Source organism: Blennius ocellaris (assembly GCF_963422515.1).
Source record: "Blennius ocellaris genome assembly, chromosome: 2".
NCBI classification, from domain to species: domain Eukaryota; kingdom Metazoa; phylum Chordata; class Actinopteri; order Blenniiformes; family Blenniidae; genus Blennius; species Blennius ocellaris.
In genome coordinates this window covers 4,056,260-4,078,836 of record NC_137651.1, presented here as the reverse complement: position 1 = coordinate 4,078,836, position 22,577 = coordinate 4,056,260, and the positions used below count along the sequence as shown (strand labels likewise).

Genomic DNA, 22,577 nt, shown 5'->3' with positions numbered 1-22,577 from the left:
TCCACCCAGTGCTTTAATGCTTCCACATTGGAGCCTGATGCTCTATATAAGAAGCTAATTAGCACATTTTTCTTTTTTTCTTTACAGATTTCTATTGTTGTGCATTCTAATATGTTATCAATAGCAGTTGTCATATTCTCTACTATCTTTTAGTTCACGTAATTTTCTATATATATATAGCTACTCCTCCTCCACACTTGTTCTTTCTCTTTATATCATGAAATTCCTATCTAATTCAAATGAAAGTCCTTTATCATCATTAATCCAGGCTTCAGATATTAAACTATTTTGACTGGTTTAATGAATTTGCCTAAATACTCTTTGACATTGCTGTAGTTTGCATAGAGGCTTCTACTATTGAAATGAATTATTTATAATCTGCCATCTGTGTTTAATTTCTGGTTATATTGTCCTTCTGTGTAGTAACAGCAGGTGTCCTTGATATTGTAGAAAAAAATTATTGTCCGGTTTTAACGTCATTTTCCAAGCCCAGTAGGTGGTGGTTTGTATAATTAAGTGTTCTCTGTTGTAGTTCATCGTTATCTGTGATCCTTTGTATAAAGTTATCTTCATCTGTAGTTGACGTGTCTCCTGTGTAAACCTTTGAAGCGTGACTTGAACACCACCAACATGCTCAGCGTTTCTCAGGAACTACTTGAAGAACACCCTGTGTGTACATGTATGTCTGCGTGGGTGCATCTGCTGACTGTGTGATTTATTAAATTGTTTTGTGATCATACTCACCACAGGACAGTCTCCCAGTCTGGAGTACAGCAGATAGCTGTGCAGGTCTCCATGTTTCATATAGGGCAGGATCACCACAGGGGAGGGGTAACCTTCGCTCTCCACTGTCTGCAGACACACACCTGAGAAAACACCTCACGTCAATGTGCGCACGGGCCGCGTGGATTCTGTGCCCCTTCATGCACATGATATCAATCATCATCTGAAAACAAATCAGCAACTTTTCTTCCGCTCATGAAGAAAAATGTACCAATATATGAGAATTTGTTGCAAATTAAATCTATCTTTTTGCTCGGAAAACATATATTCTCTCTCCATTCATGTGTTTTCATAATGAGCTGATTAATAAGCTGCTTCAAGAAAAACAAGCCTCATAACTTCATAAACAACAGTCATCAGCTAATAAGAGCATAGTGACGTTAAAGTCACTGTAAATGTATTTAATGTACTACTGTTTCTCTAGCATAGCAAAAATTTTATTGTGAGCAACAACTTATAAAGATTGATCCACTTTAATGAGATGAAAAGAAATGAATTACTCCACTATGAAGTCTGTAATATTAAGCGATGCAATGCAAGATGCATATTGTGGCGACACGTCCAGAACGTCACATGAAAATCAGTTTTTCTTTCTTTCTTATCTGATCTCACTGATCAACCAGGGTAATTATTCCAATGTGGCCAATGTAGAAATCATGGATACGATCTAGTTATTATTAGTACTCTAACTGTACCAGGATATCTCAGTGTAGAGTTTGTTGTGTGGAGGAATATACTGTACTCACAATATAAATGATCAAATCAGTTTGAGGACTGAATTATTTAGAAAGAAGTCAGATGAAAAATGTTTGTGGTGAGATTTCCAGCCTTGCTTTTTAATGTATTGAGCATAAACGTGGTGTGCTTTTCACCTCTGTTGTGTAACGTGCACATAAGTCTATCGCTTAAATAACCGAGTGAACGAGGATAAAGCAACTGCTCACCCAGCAGCCTCATGACGTTGGGATGGTCGAACTCTTTCATGCAGGCGGCTTCGCGCAGGAAATCTTCCATCTCTGAGCGAGTACAGATGGCGACTGAGGAGGAGACGGCATGGAGGAGAAACAAACTTTATCATCAGACTTTTATGAGACTTATTAAACCATCTTTACCACAGACTGAAACGGGCAGAAATGTCTTTTTTTTTTCCTTCTTCCTGGAACAGCTTTGATGCAATTGACTTTACTACAGTTGATGTGCGGTCAGCGTTTTCTTCTGCCAATAGTTGCTACAAGCCCAGTCTTTGTCTGTTTTCTGATCAAAAACGGAGACTTTTGCCCCGACCTCTTGTTAATATTTGAACCATGGGGTCGCCTATCAAACGGCCTGTGTTCCACAGATGAAGGGACTCATTGTGGCGACGGCCGAGTGCTTTTTCTGTCTACTCACTTTTCATGGTCTTGACAGCAACTTTGAGAGCAGAATCCTCCTGAGTCAGAAGCCCCTCCATCACCGAGCCGAACTCCCCTGAGGAGAAGCAACAAAACACAAACAGATGCACTGTTGGATGAAACGGTGTGACGCCTGGTTGTGTGTGTTCGCTGGAAAACAACCACAGCTGAGTGGAAAATAAGCATTGCGATGCTGGATGAGTCCTGGTTACGCCTTGATATGAATGTGCTCATTGCTGCTTAAGTAAAAGGTAACATGCAGGATGTGAGATGTGCTCAACATTTTTGTAAACTATACCGGGGAATAAACACGTTTCTGATCTCTGACTCTGAAATCGGTAGGCTTTTATTTGTCTCCTGTTTAGAGGCGTCTCCACAGTAGGTTGTTGTATTTTGACTTCTTGACCCTTCATGTCACAATCAGGGTTTTGAACTCCACATCTAAGGCCGTGAGGTGATGAGCCATCAGGGTGACTCATACTCAAGAAATACTCAAGAAAAAAAGTTTCACTTTTAACTTACATACAATGCTTTTTGCAATCATTTTTGAATCTTCTTTTATTTTCACCCTTCCCCTTTTACCTCCAGTCAGAAGCATTGGGAAACTCCTCTTTAAAGTTCTGAACGTCACTGGAAGTATAACCTCATATATTTAATCTTAATAAGTAATATAATAATGTTGACAATGCCAATATAGGAGTATTGTCTCTAGAGTGCATAACTTCATAAAGGAATTTTCATCTGGAGCTGCTATGAACTTATCTTGAGCCTTTTTCTAGTTTCCGTGGGACATTTTCACATTATATATTATAACTATTCTTATTGTACAACATTGTCATTGTGGATTCAGCAACTTGATCACTGCAATTTGTCCTTTAGGTATGAGTGAGAAAATAAAAAAATAAAAAATTGAAAACAGGTAATTTTCTGAATTTTATGTGAGGAAATCGGAGGTGTTAGTGTTCAACCATAACTGATGTCATGTGATTGCTGTTATATGTATCACATGAATCGTCCTCATAAAGAAAACAAAAAAGAAAACATGGAAGTTCGAATTATTGAAGGAGGAGAAAGTGATATTAGTCTTCAAACAAAGCATTACCTTCTCCCAGGGTCTTTCCCAGGGTGAGTTTATGTCTGTCCACCATCACATCTTGGAGTTTCTGCTTCAGCTCGTCGCTGATTCCCAGGTTGTTCACTGGAGAGGAAAAAATAATCCATTTTAATGATGCTTGGAGGCCAACATGTTTCAATTAAAAAAGCAGAACAGAGGAGAAAAAAATTGCTGGATTCTACTGAGAAGTCTCTTTTACTTTTCCAAAACCACACTACGGGACACTGAGCCAGAATCAAAATGTTAATAAAAAGAGCTGGACTTTAACAAGAAAGAGAAAAACTAACTGTAACTAAATAGGAGACGTGTCAGTCTGCTTGTAAAACCCAACAAAATTGTATAAAACATACATTTTGGGGGGGAAATCGAGTGCAAGGAATTAAGGCAAATATCAGGAAACAAGGTCTCCAAAAGCCTCATTATCCCACAGAATGACAAATATCTGATAAAAAGTTTATATTACAGAGCGGAATTGCAAGAACGAAGAATTCAGGTAAGGAAACACCACCGTCAGAAAATCAGTGGAGTTTAACAATAGTGGAAACATCAAAACCAGAAGTAACATACATACTCAGATTAGAAGAAACCAATGTAGGAGAAAAGGATGAAATGAACTCTACATAAGACTGATAAGAAAAATACTGAACTATGAACATTGAACAGTGTTACACTCGTCTGAGAGGCCAATTGAAAGTACATTCCGAAGCGCATCAGACTGCACGGTGTTGTAGTTGTGAACACTTTCACCTCTCAGTGAAGAAATAAGTATATAAATCTTAGTTTGAATGTTAGAGTTACATAATGTCACAATAGGGGGGAGGGGGGTTCTACAAGCACTCTGTACTTCCTCCCACAAAGAAATTTGGTTACTGAGTAACTCTTAATTGTTTTTAGTTGTTTGTGTGTGTCTGTGATTGTGATGCACTGGTGACTCCAAGCTGCCTTGTGAATGTTGCAACAACTCCAGCTCACTTTAAACAAAGCAGGTACAAAACAATGGATCCATAAAATAACTACAAATGTACTTTAATGAGTGTAAAATCTGTTTTGAACTCGAATAACACACAGTCCACTGTCCAGACATGATGTGACATCACGTCTCTTTCTGCCCTCATTCTTTTTCAGGTGTGGTACACACATCCCTGTGGGCTTGGGGGATGAGGTCAGAGGATTTAAGGCGGTCTAAATGTTCCCCTAAATGCCGCCTCCACAGCTGGCCGTCATGGGGCCGATGAGCACACTGTGTCACAGACGTCCGCTCTGTTTTCACATCTGGGCCAAACTGTGACACGCCAACGAGAAGCTCCGCGGCTCCAGCTGCCGCCGCGGCACCATCAATCTGCCACGCGCTGGACAGCAATGTACTCATTCCTCAGGCATGTTTCCGCACATGCTATAGAAAATGGATGCAATAACCAGCGCCTCAGGGCCGGACCCTGGCCAGAGAATTGGCCAACACTACAGATCAACATTAGCAGCACAAATCCCATTCAAATCCCTCCAATCTGCCCCTCTTTTTCTTTTTTTCCCCACTACTCATTCCATTATTCACTCAGAGAACACATTATCTCTTCATCTCTTTGCCTCAGCTCTTCTCATTTTACTCACTGAATAGCTTTTTAGGGAGGAAAAACATTTCTTGTGGGCTCTTTCTGCCTCCCCCCCGTAGCCTCTTTGTGAAAGTCAGCAAGCTGAGACTTGCTCACGAGGACTATACAAATATTCTGTGCACACCGGGGACATTGTTGGGGCTTGAACGTGACCCAGCTGCGTGAAACTTGAGCGAGCTCGCCGTGTTTACAGGTGCATTATTTCGCTGTCTGTGATCACATCGCGGGCCGCTGGTTGGCGACAAGCACAACCTCAGCAAAGCGCTGGTCTGTATTTCACCGGGGAAAAATCACAGTCTCCACCTGGATGACTTGTACAGACTCACACGTTTCCCCTCCAGTCAGGGCGACTGAGCAGCTCCTCATCTGTTGTTCCAATCGGCCTAATTTTGAAACGCCATCCTTCAGAGGGGTACACGTCACTGGAACTCTGCGTATATTTCCTTTATCTTGCGTTGTTAATAAGTTTCAGCTTCATTGCACTCATCTGTCAGGTCAAAAATGATTTTACGTGGTAGTATGTGTGTGAATAACACTCTGAAATGACTTCAAGTGTAAAGTAAACTTACTTTTCAAGCCATCATGAGCCTTGTTGGGGTACATAAGTACATAAGCAGACACACATAATGAGTGTTACAGTAATACCCTGCTTGTCTGTGTGAATGCAGCAGCTCAACCATCAGCACTGACACAGGTCGTGATTTAACTCGTATCGCAGTTTTGATTCAGAAAAGAAACCACGAGAGCAATCGGTCTCAATCTTTATTGTTCTTCTGTTTTCATTCCAGAAAAGTTGTGCTTTTTTTTGCAATGCAAACAACATGTGCCTGCATGCAGAGAACAGTGGGGAGTAAACATGAAGCCACTTTTAGTTGTTTGTATAGGCCATGTATCACTGCTGACCCAGATCATGATGTATTAAATGCACACTCTGTACCAGAAGCAATGTAAAATTCAAAAGAGTGTGCAGCGAGAGCAGTACTCTGAAGGCCATCATCGATACTGTTGTCGAGGAAATGATTGATTAGCTGTTACCATCAGGTGTTTTCAGACAGATGTTTGTCTTGAAATATTGAGAGTTCAAGTAAAAAAAGTTGTCAGGAAGATAAATACTAAAAATCTCTTTAAATACCAGAAAGGTACACAGACTGTTACTTTCCGCCTCTGTGCACGTCCAATGGTGTTATAAGAGATATCCATCAGCTGCGGAGACAGTCAGCTGACTGCACACTTCAGGGTTGTTGCGCAGCTGTGGAGACTGAATCAGCCTTTTGGTGTTCCTGACTTTGATCAACCTCATAAAGAGGGTGAGTCCTGCGGTGAAACACGGAGAATAAAGCTGTCATTGTGTATCAGCGACGGCACAGGAACTGTTGGGTCGCGCCCGGGGGGCCGTGAGAGGAGATGTTGTGCTACTTTGTGTATCATAAACAGCCTCGGAGGCATGTTTGGGCCTGCTGGTAATAGTACAGTATCTCTTCCTGCTGCGGTGGCGCTCAAGGCGGCAGAAGGTGAGAGGAACTTACGTGTTGCCTCTGTGGTCCTGCGGCTGTACGTGCGGCGAGCGCGGTATCGGACCACCAGCTCCCCGCTCTCCATCATGGGCTCAAACGCCTCTCTGTGGATGGATGCAGGACACAAACAGATCAGTTTAAACATGTCAAAATGGCTGAGAGGCTGAACATCGCACCGAAATCCATGTGATGAATGCCACTCTTTCACACACACACACCCCACCCCATGCAAATGTCTCCCAATGCGTGCAGAAAGTGAGGCAGCATGGTCAAGGAGCTGGAAAAAGAAACTTTTTTTTTTTTTTTTTTCAAGGTTTGGCACAGTCATGGAGTCCCTCCCTTCCACCCACGAGGAGCAGTAACAGCTTCATACCCGAAGCGTGTCTCCTTGCGGCGCAGCTTGGCCACGTAAACAGCCATGAGCACAGCGATGGACACGGCGCCGGCGATGGCCATCACCACGTACCACCAGTGCCAGGAAAAAGCTGGTGGCGAGGACGGACCTGAGGAGAGGAGAGGAGAGGAGAGGAGAGGAGAGGAGAGGAGAGGAGAGGAGAGGAGAGGAGAGGGGTGTAGACACACACAGGGTAGGTGAGGTGACTTTATTTGTATCCGGAGGTGTCACAACACTGAAACAAAACAAATCACACTTCAAGAGTCAAACAAATGTCCAAAAAAAAGTGTAGTGGTTTGCACTCTCGGCTCACATGTAAGAGGATCCCTGGTTTAAGTCCGGGGTCAGAGGCCTTTCTTTGGATCTTGTCCCCAGACTTGTGTGGGTTTTCTCAGGTTTCCATTCAGTTAGAAAACATGCTTTTAAGGTTAATTCATGACTCTAAAATTGACTGTAGGTGAGAGTGTGACTGTGTGTCTCTGAGTGTTTACACTGTGATGGACTGTCCAGGGTGTAAGCCGCCTTCGGCTGGTATGGGCTCCAGCAGGCAAATGTTGGATCAAGCAGTAATAAAATATATGATTAAATGTGGATTTTAAATGAGAATTTTCTTTTACTGTGCTAAATCTGACGAAAGAAGCGATTGGCTTTTCACAACTTTAGTTTGTTATGGGGAGGATCACAGACAACTAAAAAAAAAAAAAAAAAAAGACATTTAAGGTTGATCATAATAGGTTGTGTAAATGCACCATCATTAAACTGGCTTGGATCCTTCTATCACCGACAATCTTCTCCATTCAATCCACCTTGTCTGAAATCTCCGCTTCACTTCTCTTTCTCCATTGCTTTGGACGACTGGCCACGAGTACAAGTAGATGTACACACACAAACAGGGAATTGAGAGTCAAATGTATGTTTTTGAACTGTGGAAGGACAGTGGAGTACGTGAAAACCCACACGCACACAGGATGAACATGCACACTCTGCACAGAAAGCCCTGCCCTTCACCAACAACCAGGACTGGAAACAGACTGGAAACTTTCCTGTTTCATAATCCTGACATTAGGGTGGGATCAGCTCACCCTGGAACCATTTTCTCACTACATTACTCTCGGTTTATACGGCTGGGAGTCCTTTCCTGCACTGAACTACTTTCCTCTCTCACTCTACACACGGACACATTTCTTTATTACATTTAATTAATATTCAGTTTTTTCTCCCGTATTCTGAGTTTTTTCCATTGTTGATATGCTTGCTCAAGTGGAAAAGTTTGCTTTTCCTCTGTAAAAATACCCTGAAATGGCAACGTTGTTATTGCCGCCATATAAATACAATTAAAGTGAACTGAATTGAATGGATGATGCAAGCATTTTTAGAATTTCCTCCATTTTCTTTATGATACTGTTGGTTTGTGGAGGAAGGATGGTTTTGTAGCATTTGGTTTCAGTGGCACTTTGAATATCTGTCCTGCTGGTTTATTCATGTGCCTCATGTAAACATTTGCGTCTAGTTTAATAGACGTTCTTCTAAATGATCTAAATAGCTGGTGTATCCTTTCATTCACATGTTTTCTTTTTTCTTTTTTTTCCCAGTATGAGACGTAAAGTTGAGTCGACTGTGTTTATTTTCTATTTTTCACATCATGGGAGTTCTTGCTGTCCTCTAACACTGAAATTTACTCCCTGTGAGCTGTTTCTAACCTTACACAATATCCTCCATTCCCACTATTCTCACAATATCCTCCCCCAACTCTCCCGGCTTCGTTTTCTCTCTTCATTCACCACTCTTGTTGCTGGAATTGTCTGTCTGGCTCTATTAGACAAAGCAAATAGAGATGCTACACTGTTTCTCACTGTTATAAATATTTATGATGCCCCCCCCCCCATCCAACACCCCTCTTCCCCTTTCCCATGTCTCTTCTCTTTTTACCCTCTTCCTTCCCTGTTTTTCTTCTTAAATATACAGAAGGGAACCAACACGAGCAAACTCCAGCCAAGGAGGATTAGAAAGAGAAGTTGTGTGGTGGAAAAGAAACCCAACATGAGCTCACTTCCACTATCACAGAATGATTCTGTGCCAGTCTAAAGAGTTCATGGAGGACAGAGTTTGTTGGTTTGCGTGTGTAAAGTCAGTCATTACTCACCTCGAATTTCCCCCAATTCTGTTGGTGTAAAAAAAAAAAGAAAAGAAAAAAAGAAAAGAAGAAGTTTATTGCAGTGTTTTCACATGAAAGAGAAAACATTTCTTTGCTTCATTATAAAAAAAAGGCTTATTTTAGATTTTATGTGAAACACGTTCAGATTCTCTTTATAAAATGTAAAATGGCTCAAAATCAAATCTATCTATATCGTGTTACACTACTCTTACTGTTAGCATTATTTTAGCTATGTGTATTGGCCAGTGCTCTTCCTACTCACCAGGAGAGATGAGCGTGAGAGTCTGTGTGGGGGTCCAGGGTCCCAGACCCGCCCCCGTGTACGCACACACTCGATACGACACGTTGGAGAGGGGCACTGACAGATTGATCGACAGCTCAGTGTCCAACCCGGTATCCACCACAACCTGGTAACGACAGGAAAGTGTTCAGCACCAGAAAAAGCCAGACATTTCCATCGCAATGGATTAGTTACTATAGTATTAGTTACTGTAATAAAAAAGTAATTCTAAGCTTTTGAAATCTCAGTAATTGTTACAGACAGAAGAACTATTGTAGCAGCACTGTCATCACTCATGATCAAAGTCTGCTGTGTATTTGTGGGTGTGTTTGTAAGCTGCACCGACCTGCTGGGCTGCAGGAGTGCCGTACTCCACCATGTAGCCCTGCAGTTCGCCGTTTAGCTTCCCGAGAGGCTCCTCCCACACCATCAGCACCTCCGTCCCATTCAGCACGGCCGTCACGTTCACCGGCGGGTTTTCTGGCACTGAAACACACACACACACACACACACAAAAACACAACAAAGCTCAGAGGGATTTCTCTTTCACACAGTTTCATCTGGGAATGAGTCGGTGGTTCGGTCAGCACACAGCTCAAGGGCGTGATGTTGGTGCGTGTCAAAAAGGGTCGGGGATGAATGTGGAGCAGGCGGCGCGGCCGCCGAGGGCGCGGTGGCCAGGAGCCAGTGGGCTGGGGGTGAGCCAGGCATGTGTTGTTTTGACAGCTTAGAGTCTCGGGGGGGTGTGGATAACGGCAGCAGCTGGAGAGGGAAGATGTCAGGGAATGTGGAGAATTCTGCTTAAATAGGACAAAAAGGCATCTGAGGGCATGAGAGACGTAGGAGGGGTGGGGTGGTGGTGGTGGTGGTGGCGGGGTTGGGGGGGGGGGGGGGGGGGGGGGTCGGGAGGTGATAAGGGGGGTTCAGGAGTCAGCTCAGGAGTCAGTGTGGCCCCTCCGTCGGCATGCTCGGACAAAGTCAGACAGACGCAACCCAAGACCTGCGTGTTCCTACTTTCTACTTTCTCTCTGTCCATCCGTCTTTTCTTTTTTCTTTTTCTTTTCTGGCTTTCTGGAGCAGAGTGAGGATAAAAAGCTGCTGGCAGCCGAAACACCCACAGGAGAGACAACATCGTTGAATAGTAGGCTACAAATACTGAGGAATGTGTGTGCATGGCTGGAAATCCCAAAATCTTTTTTTCACAGAGGAAAGACGGGCATCTCAGTTGGGAAGGGCAACACTTTTAAGATGTTAACCTTTAGGATTGGACTTAAAGACCTCATTAAATTATACATAGATTTCATCACAGGCTTGTTGGTCAGTCAATCTTTAATATGTTTGGTATAAATATCAAAACTAAATCAACCTGAGACTATTAAGTTTTTCTTTTTCTTTCAAACAATGTCACCTGTCGAGAGACTCGTCCTGCATGGGAGAGTTTCATAAATCTGCACCCAATAGAAATGAATGACATTTCAAAGACCTATCCTCACTTAATAAGTTTGTTTAGACAAATAATTTTTTCATAGGCTTGAAGTCACATTTCTTTATCCCTGCTTTAGTTCACAGGAGGAGGGCAGCTTAGCAAACGTTTTTTTTCCCCCCAGTACCTTTATTTTCCTTCTTAAGGTTTAGTTAAGAGTTTGGGGGTGTGATGTTTGTTGATTTGGCACGAGGCCCACCCTGATTCCTCGCTGCTCTCTGTTTTTGTTTTTAAACCAACACCACTTTTTTTGTAACTTGCAGAAAACATCTTTCCTAAGATCGTGCATAAAGGCACTAAATTGTGGCTGATTTACCAAAGATTAACACCATCAGAGACATTATACACAAACACAAGTATATAGATGAGTGTTTTGTGTGCTTCGGGCATGTTTACGTTATACGTTCATTTATTGACAAGCACAGAAATATTGAGTTGGAGCGATTGGTGGAGGTAAGTTTTGACGTGCAACCACAAAAACTATCTTATTGGAAATCCACAAAGAAAAGTCACTGAGATGGTGATCACAATGATAGCAGCGTCTCCGCTGACGGTTTAACTGGTTTTCATTTCCTTGTCATAAAACAGATGCAATGATAAACAACAGAGGTACTGAACCACGCTCCACCGCATTCATCGGTTGGCATAAACTCCCAGTATGTTGCATAATCCGGGAAACAAGCCCAATATAATATATTTATGCAGTCAAATGTTCTAAACTGACAGTCTGTGTTATTTTCTGTATGTTTCGGATGTTTGCCTCAGCGTGTCCCATTACAGATCGACTTCCTCAGTGCTATTTTCACATTCAATGTGGCACCATTGCATGTCGTGAGCAGTGACCGTCTGTGCTCGCTCCTCTTTGTTTGTTTCCTGCAGGTTAGAGATGTGTTGATAAAAGAGTCTGGTTCTTTTCATCTGCAGTATGTCGATTTCTTTGTTGCCCTCCTCTCGCTTCTATTTTCTCTCCTTACTTTCCGCTAACTTCAACCAATCAGGGCAGATGTAGAAGATTCCTGAGAGATTGCTGCTCACATATCTATCCAACTGGAAAAAGACTTGTTTTCATTGTAGTAAAAGCTAATGTCATCTTTTTTTTCCTTCTTACTCTAAAAAGGCTCTTAAAAGTCACACGAATTAGCTGGACAACACACACACACACACACACACACACACACACACACACACACACACACACACACACACACACACACACACACACACGCACACACACACACACGCACACACACACACACACACACACACACACACACACACACCAGCAAAGTCACTGAGAGTTTGGGAAACATGGCCCAGCCTATGCATGATGTTATCAGGAAGCGTTTGGCGGGTGATTGTTTCCACATGTGGTCGCCGTTCGGCCTGCCAGCGGCAACAAAAACAACCTCCAAGTCAAGTTCGCTCGGGCCGTTCGGCTCCACCTCTCCTCCATCACTCCTCTGCCTACACCCTCCCACCTTTCGCAGCTGAAACCACACAGTGTCTATGCCTTTGTCTCCCTCTCCTCATCCTTCTCTCCTGCCGTAATGCCCTCCAACTTGACGCCATCGCTCCAAATTCTCTTCTCCCTCGATGCCCTCTCTGTGGCAATGCTTCTCCTTCTTTTCATGAGGCTACGCGTTCAAGGGAACGGAGCCGTGGAGCTGCTGACGCAAAGCTATGCAGGGGAAAAACAAAGTCAATGGAAAAAAAAACTGGTTGCAAAATTTGGAAGGTATGGGGGGGGGGTGTCTGCAGAATTGCTTTGTTAAATGTCATTAAAAAGAGCTCCATTCTGTTTCTTTGTTTTCCTCGTAAAAGGCTGAGAAACAAACAGTTGTTCCACAATTTGTTCACAACAGCAGAGGTTAGCATTTGGATCCATTGTGCACTACTGTATCACATCCCACTGGGCGTTGCCTCAAAAGAAGAAGAAGAAAAAAAAAGAAAGTGTCAAATAACCACATTTGGAAGAATTTAAACACGGACTGGAGGAGGGGATGTGACTCTTTTCCCATTTTCTTTAAGCTCCTTTCCTTTCCTTTTTTTTTTCCACGCTCTCAGTCTGGTTTGCCTCCGTGCACGTCAACATGTACATGGAAAAGAAACCCCGTTAAGCCAGAAGCTGACTTTTAACCCTGCGATATGGAGCCTATTCCCCATGAAGCAAAACAAACAGTTACATGAGAAACATGTTTTTCAGATCACTCGGGACACGAATGTTAGTGTCATCAAAAACAAATGTCCCCAAGTCGAAGGATATCCATCTTGTTTCAATTTCATAGCAAACCCAACTGTTTTCTGTTTCGGGAATAGTGTCATCTAATGCTTATGGTTGCTTTTTTTTCTTTTTTTTGCTGCTGATAGTATTAAACAGGATTAAATGTGAGATTTGTGTGTCTGCTGAGCCACGTCAATGTGACTCACTTCCAGTGCAATTCACGTTGAATCTGCGTGCTGTTATTAATTCTGGTTTCTCTGGAGGGGAAGAGAGACTGAGTCATCCATCTACTTTATCCAGCAGGGTCTCAGGGTGTTTCACCCAAACCCAGATGACTTGTGGATAAATAGCAGGGTACACCCTGAACAGGGGTCCGCTACCACAGTGAACACACAAAAAAAAAAAAAACAACACACACACACACACACACGCACACGCACACACACACACTGGTTTGTATTTGTAATGACGCATGGCTGTAAAGGAAAATGCACTTGCAGAATGGATATGTAAAACATAATCGCACAGCAGCTTTAGAATTAGCAGGGTGACGGGGGTCACTTCACTTCCTCTCCCACTGAGCAGCCGCCCCACCCCACCTCCGCACTCTCATCCTCCGGGGAAAATAGTGGGCTTTGGGAAAATGGCAAAATTTGTGTTTTCTCAAAGCACCCCTTCTCCCATTTCTCTGTTCTCCAGTTGTCAACCCACTTTTTTTGTGCGTTTCTTTCCCACAGTGCCTTGCTGTGTGCTCGGGGAGGAGCAATCACAGGTCATCTGAGGTCAAAACATAGGAGGGAAAATGGGACATGAAAGCATGAAGCCTCATTTCAGAAAAAAAAAACACTTTTGCAAGGACGCAAGGAAAAAATAAACAAAACAACTTCCTCAGCAATGTCATTAGGTTTTGAGGAAGGAAAAGAGATTATCAATAAAGAAACGGAGATGTTGCCATATCATAATTTTCTAATTTACATGCATTTGTATTTATGCAGCACACAGCAAAGAAAGCTGAGGCTGACAAATTATAATGTTTTTTTCCTTCTAACTATCCATTCATTCTCCAATGGGCAGGTTACCAACAAGCGCATCCATTTAATCCATGGCAAAGACATGTTTTGCTCTTTTAAAATGATTGATAAACATATATAATTACATTTTGAACCAATACAAATTGATTGATTAACATATATAATTACATTTTGAACCAATACTTCAGTTGTCTTGACAAGTAAGTTACTTCAAACGAGTCCAACTGTGGATATGAAAGAAGGAGGGAAAATGAGAAAAGTCAAATGTCAGTTTAACAAAGACTGCAGAAAGATCTCAGGTCGAACTAAAGAGTCTTATGGGAGAGTCAAAGAGGTGGAAAATATGGCTGCCTTGGAACAATTGTACCTCTCTTTTTTTATTCCCTCATTTCTTTGTGATCCATGACTCACGAGGTGAGATAATGGTCACCCGAAGCAAGACAGAATCAATACTGTTTAAGAGAAAGTTTTGTAAGTTGTCTATTTTTATGCTATTTACTGTTAAAAAAAAAATTCCGAATAATTATTCATACATGCTATCAAAGAATAATTACTGAACTTTCATTAAATCAGATGTCTAACAAACCGGACATCTATTGAAGAAATTTAGCTGGGCTTGGAGAGACCAGAAAGACAAGACAAGACAAGAAAATGTTTGATAAGACAAGACAACATAAAAAGACAAGGCAAGACAAGGTAAGACAAGAGGAGACAAACCGGAAATGACGAAAGAAATAGACAGCCGAACACCAGGCATGACAAATATAAAGATGCAACTCAACACAAGACAAGCAAAAAACTGCAATAAGGTAGAATTACAGAAGATAAATACTAAATGGCTGCACTCTTCTTTCTTCTATCATGAACTGCATTTGACCACCAGCTGAATATCATCAGTCCATGACTCACTGGGACAAGTCCAGAAAGCAGTCCTGGCCTCAACGTAATTATATAATGTGCGTTTTCCCCTTTTTGTTTTCAACTGAAATGAAACAAAACTCATGAATTTTAAAGAATGAAGAACTGAAATACGTGACTGCAGCCGTCACTTGAAGAAAAACTACTTCTCTGTTTTTCTTCTCCTGCTTAACAAATTGAGAAATGCTGCGTCGAAGTGTTTTGGTGAGCAGCGTTCATTGTGGAAAGCCCCAATCGTCCCTCCTGTGGCCTATCTCTCCTCTGAGCATACACTATTTCCACTTCTATTCATTCGGGGATGGAGACAGCATGAGCTGGCATGGAAAATCCCACCTCAGTTTAAACTTGCACTCAGCGGCAGCGTTACAGTTTGGACGGAGCACTGCGATCCTAACTGAAGCCTTTCAGGACAGTTTAATGTCCGCCCTCCGCTCTCCCTCTCTCCTCCTCCTCCTCCTCCTCCTCCACCTCCTCCTCCTCCTCTTCCTCCGTCCCCTCAGTACCAGTCAGCCTTACACCTCAGGAGTTTACATTTGAAATGGGCTTTGCAGAGGTACAGTCACTCACATCTGGTATCGCTCATAAACTCAGACAGAGCTAAAGGGGCACTGGAAGGCATATTGTGACTAACGGAGCTCTGCAACCTGATTCCACGACCGCTTGTTATCTTCCAGCGTGTTCCCAATAAGTTAAGACCCACTCAAAATCACACTGACAAGCACGGAATGTCCTTAGATTCGCAGTTATCTAAAGTTGTGCTAAAACTAGGACAAAAATACCAAATTTCTCGGTTTACTCCAGTTTTATCATCACCGTCAATGCTCAAAGTGTTTAAAACCACCTGCTATGCTGCAACCATGGAAACGATCTAAATAAGTACTATGATTTAAATACATTTCTTGGATTAAAATCTAATTACTCTAATGTTGTTTTGTTGTCTTATAGAATATTGTCTTAAGTTGTGAGGGCCTCATAGATTAGCCATTCTGTAAAAAAAAAAAAAAAAAGTAAACTTAAAGCTTGTAACATCAAATATAAGAAAATCAACTGAAGATATGAATGCTGGAGGGAAAGTCTGGATGTAAACATAAGAATGAACTAAAAGAGTACCAACTATACCAGTGCCTTTAAAAAAATGCTTTTACGAGTAGTGATTAAATTATTGCAACAATACGATCAAGCCAGAAATATTCAAGCTCATACGGTTCTAAATTACAAACCAAATCCTTTTACAAAACTGATACTAGTGTAAAACACTTTAAATCGTAGTAGTCACACTATAGTTTATAATCCTGTAGCAGTAATACAATGCCAGAATAATACACAGAGAATGTACATATAGTTTATCAAACATGTTCAAATAAAGTAATGTTTGGTATGAGTATATGAGCAGATACTGTACATTCAGACAAATATATTCAAATATAGAAACACGCACTGATTTTGTTGACGTGTAAACCAGAGCAGCACCTCTGGGACAAAAGTCTCTGATATAAAATGATCCACGTCATGAAGTAAAGACCATGAAAGCAGCAGTGTTGCACCTGCTCACTGTGGCGGAGGTTTGTTTATGTGCTGGAGGAGCTGCATGAACAAGACGAGGCTCGGAGCTCAATCAGTAACCAAATAACCCAACCCTGACCTCGACACACTTCTGAGGAAGTCATCACACACACACACACACACACACACACACACACACACACACACACACTAGAAGCAAACATCTCTGCGCTGGGCCGACTCACCTCCCTCTGTGGTGCGTAGCTCCACCCAGGGCGACCAGTCGGAGGAGCCCTGGCTGCTGTGGCAGGCCACCCTCACGTCGTAGAGGCTGTGGGGCTCCAGGCCCCCGACGAGGTGGCTGGCTGGAGGGATGTTCACATTCTGGTTGTGGATCAGGGTGTCTGGGTCCACTTCGAAGGCATCTCCAGAACGTTTGGCCTGGGAACAGAGAATCAACGCCAGGTTATCACGGCGTCTTCCACCACTAACTTTTTATTTTGAAGTTTAGCCATGGAAGATATATTGTGTTGGACCATATTGGGTGTCGTCCTGGAGGAGAGGCAACTAAAAGCTTGCTCTTAGTTTAGCTGCTGTATGTTTAAAACCAATAGCAATCTATATATATTTACCAATGATTTCCCTCCTCGCTGTCTATGTTTTTCTTTTCTAGTTTGTGTTCTGGTTCTCCCGGAGGATTAATCTTATTAAAAAGCTTGTTGTCCTCTCGAAACCATCAAACGTGGGGCTCATATGGACTTGTTCAGCCTTGTCTCTATATTTTAAAGGAGGTATAAAGTCAGTATTCCACTGTAGGATTTGTGCCTGGATTAATATAGCTGGTTTCTTCCAGAATCCCAAATAAAACCGAAGGTGCCTTTGTTGGAATTGCCACAATATAAACAATCTAAATTGAATTGAGAAAGAGAGGACTCAGGTTCAGCATTGCTGATGTTCCTGGTGGTAGTTGGAGGGAGGGAGTGAAGGAGGGAGGGAGGGAGGGAAGGGGGGGGTCATTCGGGTTCTAATATCCAAAAAAGGTGTAAAATGTGCTTGGCTGCTCGGTTGAACGTGACCCACCACCCAGCAAGGTGCACTGAAAGCAGAACCCACCAAGCGAAAATTACGGGCAGAAACCTGCTGCCTCTGCAAAAAGTCTCCCTGTGGTAAACATGTTTAAAGAGGAACACAAGGTAGGAAAAAAAAAAACAACCCTTTATTACAGCAATCTCAAAACCACATGAAAGTTGCTGGTGCAGCTCATTGTTTTGATGTTTATCAAGCAGGCGGCACATAACCGGGTGGGCTTTATTCTTCAGGGCTGAAATTATGTTTAAAATATGATATCCATAAACACTGTATGATTACGTGTTTATCAACATCTTTCTAATCACTTTGTCCAATTTAGTATCACTGGAGAAGACTCCTGCTGACGATGGTCAGATGAGTCACCATTCAACCTCAAATGTATGTTTCTGGACGGTGTGAGAAAACCAATGAGTGCTGATGGAAAACTCTACCGAATTTTTAAAAAAAAAAGAAGAAAAAAAAAGGCCCACAATCGTGGACTCGAACTGGGAATACTCTCACTGTGAGGTGTTCAACACTTCAGCACTGAGCAGCTCCACAGTTTCGCCAATAGCTGTTTTTGTTTTTTTCTGTTCTGTACTTTAACGTCATGGTGTGAGTTGAGTGGCGTGATTCGAAGAGCTCTGCAGCGCTATGAATGAAGAGTGTGTGAGTGAGAGAGTGAGAGAGCGAGAGAGCGAGAGACAGAGAGAGAGAGAGAGAGTGGAAAAAGCGTTAGCATGGTGAATCACTGTTTAGCCTGTAAAACAAGTGTTTAATCTAATAGTACAGCTCAGCCCTGAGTCAGTGTTCAGGCTACATTCCCTTTGTGTGGCTCAGAGCAGCAATACCTGCTGTCACAGCCTCTTCCTGCTGCCTTCAACTGTCTTTCTCTCTGTTGTCTTTCTCTCTTTCCTCTCTTCAGTCATCGCTTTTTTTCCCACAGAGCTATTCCTGGAGCACGACGCTCTCACTTTTCCGTGTTTCTCTTTGCTTACACAATGTAATTCAGATTTTTTTTTCTTTTTTTTTTTTTTTACCCCATTCTGCTGAAGCAGGCCCCTTTTCTTGTTCCCCTGCGAGGGCAAAGGGGTAACAGGGAAGGCAAGGGGGGGAAAGAGGGAGGGGGGCCGTGAGAGGTATGAGGGGGCAGCTTTATTAGAACCAGACGTTTAGGGGTGGTGCTGCACTGCTGCCTTCTTCCAGGAGAAGAAAGTTCCTCCCCTCAGCTCGGAGCTGCGGCCGCCACAAAGCAGGATAGTGGCAGAGAGACACTGACAGAGAGAGAGAGAGAGAGTGAGTCAAACTACACTCTCCTGGTCCAGGAGGCCACTTTCCCAGAGTGAAACCTGATCCATTGGTACATGGATTTAAAAAAAAAAAAAACACACAGGGAGGGGTGCAAGATGAGTTAAGGGAAGAATAGAAATGCAAGCCTCCTTTTCTTAGAAATGAGGTTTGGGAATGAGGCGAGGCCGCACAATTCGTCCTGCAGACAGGAGGTGGACGACGGACCTGTTTAACGAGCAGTTTGCAGCCACTGAGTGGGGATAATGCTCAGAGTTAGTTGTGGTGTTCCGCCTGTTCAAAACGTCGCCTCACCTGAACAGAGCAGCGGATTATGGGGTAGTCGCCTCCGAAGCCAGGCAGCCACGATACACGAAGTGACGTCTGAGTGGCTTCTACAGCTCGCACGTGCTGAGGCTGGGACGGCAGCGCTGCAGGGAGACACAGGGAGAGTGAGAATAAGGAGATATCACAACGAGAAGGGAATTCATCTTGAAATATGTGTAATCTGAACATTTAAATAGTTGTTACTTTCAGTCATACAAGCAGAGGTTTTAAGAGGCGTATATATAACACATGTTTTTTTTTTTTTATATCTTGCTTATTTCCCCCAAAAAATAGACTAAACATGACTCACTGGACTTATTGGGTGCTTGTTTAAAAATACATAGTGTTGTTTACAGTGGTTTACTGTATACAGTGTTGACTCATCAATCAGATGCACACATTGTGTGTAGAAGATGCTAAAGCAAAAGCAAGGTGTTGACACGATTACAAAAATGACTACGAAATTATACTGATAGTGGCTTACCAGTGATGGTCCCAGATCCCGATGTAGCCACTCCCTTGCGGTTATGGGCTTCACAAGAGAAGGTGCTGGTCCTGTTCAGGCCTGGATGTGAAGATTAAACATGCACATGTGAAAAAGGGGGAAACGTTTCCTCTCCTGGTCAAACAAAAAGTGCTTGCTCAGCATGCTGAGCAGCCTTGTGAAAGTTCCAGTACAAATAGAGTGACGGAGGAGAGTTCCTGTAAAGTAAGATGTTTTTGTATATCAGCAGCATTGTGCAAAATAAAACGCATCATTTAGGAACCAACATCCTTTCGTCAAAAAAAATGCTAAATGCCCTTTACTTATATGTTACATTTTCACGCATCAGCAGGATGAAAGCTCTTCACACCATTTGATCACATTGACACACTCTCACTAACACATGGTGTTCAGCTTCCTTTGGGACCAATCACTCACTTTTCTTTGACAATTCTACAGCCGGAAAATCAGAATAGGTCCAAAAGTCCAGATGGTTAAAGGCGATGTTTTCACCTTAATATATTACAACAACTCTTCGATCTGTCTTCTGATTCTGATAGAGTTAGTGGAATAGTAAAATTATCTGGTCTACTATTAATAACGATGAAATGTAGCTGCAGCCTGAAAAGATTACGCTGAGGAAGCACACATACATACTAAACTTTTCCATTTTTTTTTTTCAATTTCAGATAAAAATTGTTCTTTTCCACTGTGGATTTCAGAAAACAAATATAAATTAAAATGTCGATATTGCGTGGATTTTTGTTAATGTGTAGGAAATTCCACAAAAGTCATACAAACCATCTTTTTATCTCACCAGAAGAGGCCAAAAAAAATTGCATAATGGTTCTGTTTTGGTGCAAGGTCGGGAGCCACTGTTCTGTGGCACTGTAAACAACGTCACTTCTCATCCGATTGTTTAAACAACCAAATCTCATCTAAAATGGTCTTGATGTCAACATTCACTTCACCTCATGAAAACTACTCCAAACTCACTGTTCAACACAAACATCTCAAACCTACTGGGTCTAAAGCTGCACAAACCTGGTTCTGCAGCTGGTTGGTAATGCTGAGGCTGGATTTGATTTTTTTTCCCCTTTTTTTTTCACAGTGTGCAGATTTGAGAACAAAGCGGGCGGACGGGCTGAGGTCTAGGTGTAAAAGGACTGAGCGGCAGTCTTGTGGAGGGCTGGAGGTCTGGGGCTCCTCTGAAGGGGGCAAAACACTGTGACACACTGACATTCAACAGAAAATGAGTCCTCTGACTGAGTGACTCACAGCGTGCTCACACACTTGAAACATTCTTCAACACAACGCTGGCACACACACACACACACACACACACACACACACACACACACACACACACACACACACACACACACACACACACACACACACACACACACACACACACACACACACACACACACACACACACACCCACACGCACACACACACACACAGAGCAACATGTGACATTCAAGCATTATCAGCATTATCTAACATCCCAACATTGCCAATCAGCCACAAACTGAGGCTCACAGAACGGAGCAGTGTGCTGCCCTGCCGCGCCGATGGCACCAAGCCTCCATTGTGCCGCGGCCGGAAAGAGAACAGGGGGTACGGCGACTCGCCGAGGGGTTGTGACAGAGGGAAAGCAGGGAGGGAAGGGTGAGGGATGACCACTGGCTGTGTAGGCGAATGACACCAACAATGATCCTCATCAGGCCATCAGGACATTGCGCCACTCGCCCCTCTCTGTTCCTTCCCCATCAGCAGACCACAAGACAACAGAAAGGGTCATTGCTGGTCAGTCGGTGGAAACTCATGATGGTGACCAAACGCTGTCAATATGAGAGAGTGATGCAGCAGGACTTGGGACGTGACTGACATTCACTGTACATTTGAAATGTGTCAAAGACGTGTGACACACAGAGCTGTTGTGCAGAGCTAAGAGTCTTATAAATTGATTTATTTTGATTTTGTGGCTGTTGAATTTTCTTTAACAATCAATATCTGGCAGTTCTTCAACATTACTGAGTGTTTTTGATCTTAAATCGGAAACTTTGAACAGGTCTCCAGTTTGTCACCGATCAAACACAGAGAGACAATCAAACTTTGGGGTTAGGGTTAGGCTTTGGGCTCCCTGTGATGTTAAAGTGATAACCACTACAGATCTATGTTTGCTAATAATCATATTTATTTGTAGTTGAACAACAAAAAAAAACCAACTCCCTACTGATCCACTTCAGGAAATATTATGTACTATGCACGTTCATATTGGAGCAGTCCAGAAGCTGTTTGCACTAAAACAATAACTATTCTGTCTCTTGTCTTGTCTCTCTTTTTTCCACCTTGTATTTTGTTTTATTTTCATACAATAGAAGTGTTTCAATTCTCTGTATGTATTGCACATATTGGAGAATTAACGTAACATTAACATAAAGCAGACTTGACGTGATTTTATACACATTAAAAGTACTTAAAAAGCCTTCAAACTGATGATTTCCCAAGCGTAAAGGTTACATGTAAAACTGTATATTGCTTTCATTTTAAAGGCCTCAGATCTTTTGTATGTTGGTGAAAGTGGGCATGCCTGCAAGAGTTTGGTTTCACTGTAATGCTATGGAGAAGCAGAGATTGTCTGCAGCCTTTCTTCGAGGTGGATTTCAAGGAATAAAAGGTTGGGAAAGAAAACTGTTGTAACTGTCCAAAATCAGAGGAAAGTTCTATTTTATTATGCTAAAGTGCTGGGAGTAAAATATTTTGTTCACATGTACTTAACTGAGATTTTAATGCCATTGGTCGAACTCAAGCTCCTCTAAATATCATGAGAATCCTGCATAGAAAACTACATTAATGGAGCAGCAAAGAATTCAAAATCCACTGACTACCATCCAGCTGCTGGTAAACACTTCAACAGTGTCAGCCTTTTGAAGGATGAGCCGCGTTTGCTGGGATTTGGACCGGCGCTCCGCGGAGCAGCTGCCCATTCCTGAGGTATGAGTGTG

The 22,577-nt window shown here is 42.6% G+C and overlaps 1 protein-coding gene across 2 annotated transcripts in view; it reads right to left on the bottom strand.

The window, feature by feature from the left end:
- The window catches only part of axl (AXL receptor tyrosine kinase), a 41,280-nt gene that overhangs the window by 9,987 nt on the left and 8,716 nt on the right, over positions 1-22,577 (bottom strand). For both annotated transcript variants that reach the window (XR_013936893.1, XM_080508193.1), the window contains exons 5-16: positions 19,564-19,644; positions 19,068-19,183; positions 16,643-16,838; positions 9,588-9,727; positions 9,224-9,368; positions 8,950-8,967; positions 6,786-6,915; positions 6,425-6,516; positions 3,277-3,372; positions 2,173-2,250; positions 1,728-1,820; positions 745-866 (exon numbers count right to left, since the gene is read on the bottom strand). Coding sequence is in view for 1 of the 2 variants with exons in the window: in XM_080508193.1 (XP_080364319.1) it covers positions 745-866; positions 1,728-1,820; positions 2,173-2,250; positions 3,277-3,372; positions 6,425-6,516; positions 6,786-6,915; positions 8,950-8,967; positions 9,224-9,368; positions 9,588-9,727; positions 16,643-16,838; positions 19,068-19,183; positions 19,564-19,644 (1,307 nt within the window). In the remaining variant the exon portion in view is untranslated. The remainder of the gene's footprint in view (positions 1-744; positions 867-1,727; positions 1,821-2,172; positions 2,251-3,276; positions 3,373-6,424; positions 6,517-6,785; positions 6,916-8,949; positions 8,968-9,223; positions 9,369-9,587; positions 9,728-16,642; positions 16,839-19,067; positions 19,184-19,563; positions 19,645-22,577) is intronic.